General features: G+C 42.3%; 1 protein-coding gene across 1 annotated transcript in view; it reads right to left on the reverse strand.

Moving 5' to 3' along the window:
* The window catches only part of rhbg (Rh family B glycoprotein), a 16,849-nt gene extending 15,062 nt beyond the window's left edge, over nt 1-1,787 (reverse strand). The window contains exon 1 of the mRNA XM_080767799.1: nt 1,382-1,787. Coding sequence (XP_080623925.1) covers nt 1,382-1,571 — 190 coding nt within the window. The 5' untranslated portion in view covers nt 1,572-1,787. The remainder of the gene's footprint in view (nt 1-1,381) is intronic.
* Between the last annotated feature and the right edge of the window lie 4,759 nt (nt 1,788-6,546).

Here is a 6,546-nt window from a genome sequence, read left to right on the forward strand (position 1 = left end):
TAATTGCCTATATTGACCTTTGAGTTGACAGTTATATGTGAATTGAAATACTCAAAGTAGAACTGCTACTTGACTTAAATAAGAAATATGTTTATTTTTTATTGAAAACGACTCAAGCGAAAGTACAAAAGCGGTTATTTTTAGACTACAGGGCCAATGTGGCATCGTGACCGTAACAACCTATCTCTCTCTCATTCAGATCTCTTATGATCATATTTTCTTTATAAGAACGCTTTCTAAAAGATTGCTGTACAAATAAAAAAAATACATAATCTAGTGAAATTAAACAGATTAGAGAGTAATTACTAATTAGTTACTTTCCATGCACTGGCGCTATACAGTCAGTATGTTACCTCGTCCTCTACACTGAGGCACTCTACACTGTGAAACACTAAACCATTTTTTACACCAATCCATTTAATCATTGGACCTGGAAGACATCACTATAAACTGTTGTTTAGACTCAAAGAATGGGACCATCACAAACACTCCTCCAATTAGGAATTTGCACGCTCTTTGCTTCATTGCTGCTCAACAATTTGTTGTTGACAGGTTGTGACAGCCATGAAGCATTTCACAAGCTTATTGTAGCAACACAACAGAGACTGAAGGCTCACAAAACATGCACGATTGAGAGTGTGCAAGAGTGGCATGTATTATAAGCTGACAAGACTATAACCATCTAGTGATACAGCACACATACAATGATGAGATTTTAGTTTAGTAAGCTTTTTGAGATAATGAAATTGTAGCATGCTAAAGCAGGGGGTAACTCATACAATCATGAAAGCCAATCCGTCTCACCTCACTTACACTATACTGTAGATCCCCATAATGCAATCTGCAGAACTGTACAGGCATATCCTACCCCTGCAACCTGGAAATGTTCAGAATGTAGTTTCTATGAGGTGTTGAGACAATAATCAAAGCATCACACATATGAACCTAAAATCACAGTGCAATCAATCAATCAATCAATCAGACTTTATTGTCACAACACATTACAAGTAACATGGGTGAAATGCTGGTTGTGCAGGCACTCATTGCAGTTATGGGGATAGAGACAACAATCAGAGCTACACAGCTGCAGCCATATTTCGGCACTGCCCTCAGCTTTCTTGCATCAGAAATGCGACCGCCCTCTTCAAGAGGCAATCAAGCAATGGGGTGCCCAAAGACACTCTACCTCCATTCCCTCAAAGTATCCCATTTCTGAAATGTTTTCTTGGGGAGCTACAACCATCCGTCATCTCCCCAAGCCAACATTTATGCTCCTGTGACCCCCCCACACAGACACACCCACCCCAGACCACTCTGAACCTCATTAGTCACCTCAGTACCCTCGCACTCAAACAACCTCCTCTCTCTCCAGGTCACCTACTTGGGTAGCGGTAGTAGAATTCATTGTCAGCGTCAGTCTCGGAGGTGTTCTTCATATGCTCGTGCCATTTCTTTGCGTCTGTGTGGTCGTCGTACTCCACCAGTGCACCGAAGAGGATGATGAGGATGATCTGCAGGATGAGGCATGCAGCCGGCAGCTTCAGCCTCATATTGGTTGCTGCGTCTGTCATGGTGCGTCTGTGTGTGTGGAGAGGGGGGGTGGTATTCACCTGAGTCCTGGTCTTAGAAACGGATTGAAAGGGTTAAAGATCCAACAGATCTCAAGAATTGGTGTGTCTGTCTCTCTCTCTGTCTCTCTCTCTCTCTCAGAAACACACACACACACCCCCACACATACACACACAGAGGTGTCTTCAGTTCAGAGAGGGGACACTCTGAGCATAAGGGAGAAGCCAGCAGACAGACACATGAGTTTGGTCTAACTTTTTGTGTTTTTGTTCACGCCCACTCATCTCTGCCGCCAATGAGGCACAGGCCCCTCCTCTACCTCTACAACTGCAAGCTTTAAGGAGGCCTGAAATATTTGATCTCATCTTAACTGAACCACTTAATGGTTTTTAACTCAACAAAATTAGGTCAAAAAGCCATCATGTCTTGTTAGTTTCATGTTAATCAATTGAACTTGACCCCTGACAGCATAAAGCCAGTTTGAATCCCAAGTGGCAAAGTCGAGGAGTATTGCTTTTCAATTCTTGCTCTAGTTACAGTAAAGTGTCTTGGTGGAGAATGATAGAGGAGGGTCATTGTAGTAGGCAGCTCACAGGTGGGAACACATGCTATGAATGCAGAACATGAAAAGACGTTGAAAAAGAGAATTTTCTGAGCAACACTCTCATCTGGATAAACATGATGGGTAAAAACACTAATGTTTAATGTACCTTAGCAAAATGTACTACAACAAGTATGCAGCAGCATGCAAAACACATTTTAATTATTGACTGAATGAACACTGATTTCATTTCATACATTACATTTCACTATAATTAACTAACTAATAGTTTGTTTTATGATTGTTTACATAGTTTGGTGGAGAGATTTGGAATGAACAATACACAACATTTCATAGCCTTCTAGACTCACTATAGGAAAAGAGCTGAGACAGAGGGGTCTTTGAGGATGACACAGTAGATTGGGGGAAGCCTGAGGGACTGAGGAACATCTTAGAGTAGACTTTTGGTAAAAAAAAAAAAGAAAAAAAAAAGAACGATAGCAGGGAAAGATGTTGATTTAGGGATGGGTCTGTGCACATCCTGCTCCTGGCATTGTAATGGTCGATAAGAGATGTCACTCCTGCTGCTATCATCATCTTCCATCGATGGAGTCTGCCTTTTCTTCAGAAAGAAGCATCTTACAGGAATGCTGTTGGTTTTGGGAAATCTTAACTAGGACTTCAGACCACAGGCGTCAAAGGTAAACAGCAGAAGTGAGGGCCCTCTTGTCTGTCAAGACAAAATCCTTCTATATCTGTCTGCAACTTGTGTGTGGATATTTGCCAAGTACAAATAGTCCTCTACATTTACATATTCTGACAATTAGGAGCCATTAAGACGTCACCTGGAGCAGTTAGTGCTTCAGTACTGTATTTCAAGCCAAACAACTCTTCCGCAATCTTCGAACACTAAAGATAGTCTGCAAGACTCTGTCGTAAAAGTTGTGACAGGAAGCTGTCATCTGCTTTTTGGTTCATGAAAATATATTTTAAAATATATGTTTGAATTTCCATTTTACTATAAGCAGCAAGCTACAGATCTACTGTAGCTTGCTGCTTATAGCAAAAATGGGCTTAGAATAATTTAATAGGACTTATGGTCTCCACCAGGCCAAAGGCATGGGGAGAGAGTATGTTTTGCACTCCGTCTGTGTGTCGTGTGTCTGTCTGTCTGTCTGTCTGTCTGTCTGTCCGTCCGTCCGTCCATCCGTCCGTCCGTCCGTCTGTTACCAGCTAATCTCGGGCACAGTTAACCCGGTCGATGCCAAATTTTGCACACATACTCCCTGGATGCCAACAATGAACCTCTGCCCCAACATTTCTAGAACAGCCTGTTATAGCACCACTAGAATGCCAACTTTTGTAAAACACACTTTTTGACATTACTCCTCCAGATTCTGTCCAAAAATCCCGCAAATCGTTACACAGTATCTCTATAGTCATGTGTTCAAGACGGAAAACTGATTTGCCAGTTTTGAACAAAAAGCCTCAATTCATGAAAGCAGTGTGCAATTTACGTGGAATCTTTTACAGACATTCCTACTAGGCTGAGATATACAGTATATCCCACCCTTTTCACATTGGCCTGTTATAGCGCCACCAACAGTGGATTTTTGCAAACACACATTTATGGAACAAAATGCCTCAAATCATCCAATTGCCATCGAAGGCATAAGAAGAAATGCCACCCTTTTCACATTGGCCTATTATAGCGCCACCAGGAGGCCACAACCTGACCTGCCCTGGTGGAGACCGGTGCCCCGAGGGGCACTTTATATAGTTTACGGCTGCAGAATGGAAGTTTGTGTGTGGGGACATTATATTCAGCACTTCCGAAGTTACGATGTACAGATAATCAGGCGGAAGCATTGAACATTGTGAGCCGACATTCACTCTTATAAGAGACTAGCAAAAAAGTGTCTTGCTCAGGGACACAACAGTCCACAAACAGACTGAGACTGAGAATATCGAACCAGTGACATTACCACTCCCAGGCGGCCTCTCTGCACTCAGCTATGGCCACCCTGTGTGTACGTAAATCATACTAAATCATGTATCAATTGATCTCTCAAGAACAGATTCTGAGCTGCGCAACTGCAGAGGGCGCTGTTTTTTTTTGTTTTGCCGATGAGTTCCCAGATGGTTTATATTGAGAAGTTGTACAAGCACAACTTGGTGCACACAGCTTTAGTTTCCCACAGCGGGGCCAGCTTTTGTTTCCCTTTCTGTGATGCGATGGACCGATCGGTGAGCATGGAAAACATATGGTCAGAGGCCAAAGACACACCGCTGTCTGCCATTTAGTTAGACACCCCCAAAACCCTAACCTAACCCTAACCTCACAGGAAGCCACAGGTGATTTTAACCCGAAGCACGGATTAGTTTGAACTAATAGTCGTAATGAGTAAACAACACCCTGGCCAACACTAATGCTGTTAGCACAAAGAGCTAACAAAGTATACCCGTGACAACAGACAACGTGGCCGTGCAGCGTGATTCACGCCCAGTTGCGTAAAGACCCGCCTGCCTCTGATTGGCCCCCCTCCTACTACTAGTAGGAAGTAGTAGGGTGCCCATGGGGTGGGGCATTCTCACATTCTAATACAGCCAGAACCCCATTCTGGCAGCCAGCTCAGTAGTGTGCCTCGTTAGTCATTAGTCTCCCAATCCACACGACGGAGGGGCGCTGAAGAAAACTTGAGCCATGAGAGACACCAACGAGCGTGCTAAAGCATGCAAGTTGCCCCCCCCCCCCCCCCCCCCCCCCAAGGCAATGCCAACACTGAGATTCCTAGAATTATACGAGGACTCTAGTACAGTTCATCAAAAGTGCATAACTAGCCCAGAGGAGCCCCTGGGCAACAAACGTTTATTACACAAAATAAACATGAGATCACGCACACTGTCTTCACTTATATAGCAGTAGTTTATTAAGCTACTGAGTTAAAAAAATTCAGTCTCACGACCTTCATTGACTGTCTTCACTTATATAGCGAAGACAGTGTGCGGGATATCCTTTCTCTCATTATTTGCACTGGTCGCCTGCTCCGACTCACCTGTCCCTGTAGTTGTGTAGATCTTTTTTCTACACAAACTAAACATAACTTACACAAATTACATTTGCATGTGTAGGCTACATGTTTATACTTTGAGTGAAGAACTTATACAATAGTCTTTGTTCCTGTTTCAATTGGAATATAACACACAAAATAATAACACATTATTTGCATAACTTTATCAGCATCATTATTATTATTCTTTAAATATTTTTTTATCCCACGATTTTGTAATCAATTTTTTACCCCTGTGTCAATTATCCAATGTGATCCTGGGCTCTACAAACCCTCCGCCAACCTGGGGAGAGCAACGGACTTGAACTCATGCTTCCTTCATGTATGAGTGTCCAAGTTGCTCCTTTACACCTGACAGGGGGGAGTTTCCCTGGTTGGAAGTAGCGCGTGGAAGGAACACGTTATTCCAACCAGTTCCTTTCCCCTCCATCAGGCGCCCCGGCTGGCCAGGGAGAGGCAGTTTAGAGACCAGAATTACTGCATGTCTTTTGTGAGGGTACCTACCCTATAGGCATAGGGGACACGGGGAGAACATGGGCACATTGGGCACTGATGACGCGGATCATTATTAACATCATCATTTTTCATACCATAAAAACAATAAGATTATTATCTAACTCATATTACCTAATTAACTTGAAGACTGTTGACCTATATTTCTTGTAACTCCATAAAACCGTTTTTACCCCGTTCCCCATAGACGTGTCTCATCCTGTGATTCTGTGAATAATTACCTCACCTCCTCAACATATACATCAGCAACATAGCCTACAGGGCATGTCTAAAACAACAACCATTCCAACGAAACCGTTTCACTTACCAAACCACTTACTGTACTCTATGTTAAACTCAGGTCAGGAAAAAGGGACACAGCTGCAGATTCCAGCAGGCAGTTACAACTTGGATGTGCAATGTTAGCATCGTATTCTTACTTCAAGTTTCAAGGTTGTGCATCGTCTTACATCTTAATAGTAAAACTCATTTTTGTCCGGCTTCCTTCACACAATGCAGCAGCATAGGTAATAATAATAATAATAATAATAATAATAATAATAATATACGGTAATAACAACAGCTAAATAAGATTTAAAAAAGAGAGGGTTCAAAAAAGAGGAAAAAGGTACTACTGGGAACATTGCTGCATGGGAATGTTGATGGACAAAGGAAAACATACTGACCACAGCCATCACTACTAACTAATGCAGTCAGCGGGTAAAATGTACTATTAACATTTGTGGAATTCATAGTTACCGACGCATGTGAATAATGACTTTCATTGTATTTATACTCTGTATCTATGCACATGACAAATAAACCTGAACCTGAACTTCCAAAGTCCAGTGATGGATATTTCTTTGGGTACCA

This window comes from Protomyctophum bolini (genome assembly GCF_963924005.1).
Source record: "Protomyctophum bolini genome assembly, chromosome: 7".
NCBI classification, from domain to species: Eukaryota; Metazoa; Chordata; class Actinopteri; order Myctophiformes; family Myctophidae; genus Protomyctophum; species Protomyctophum bolini.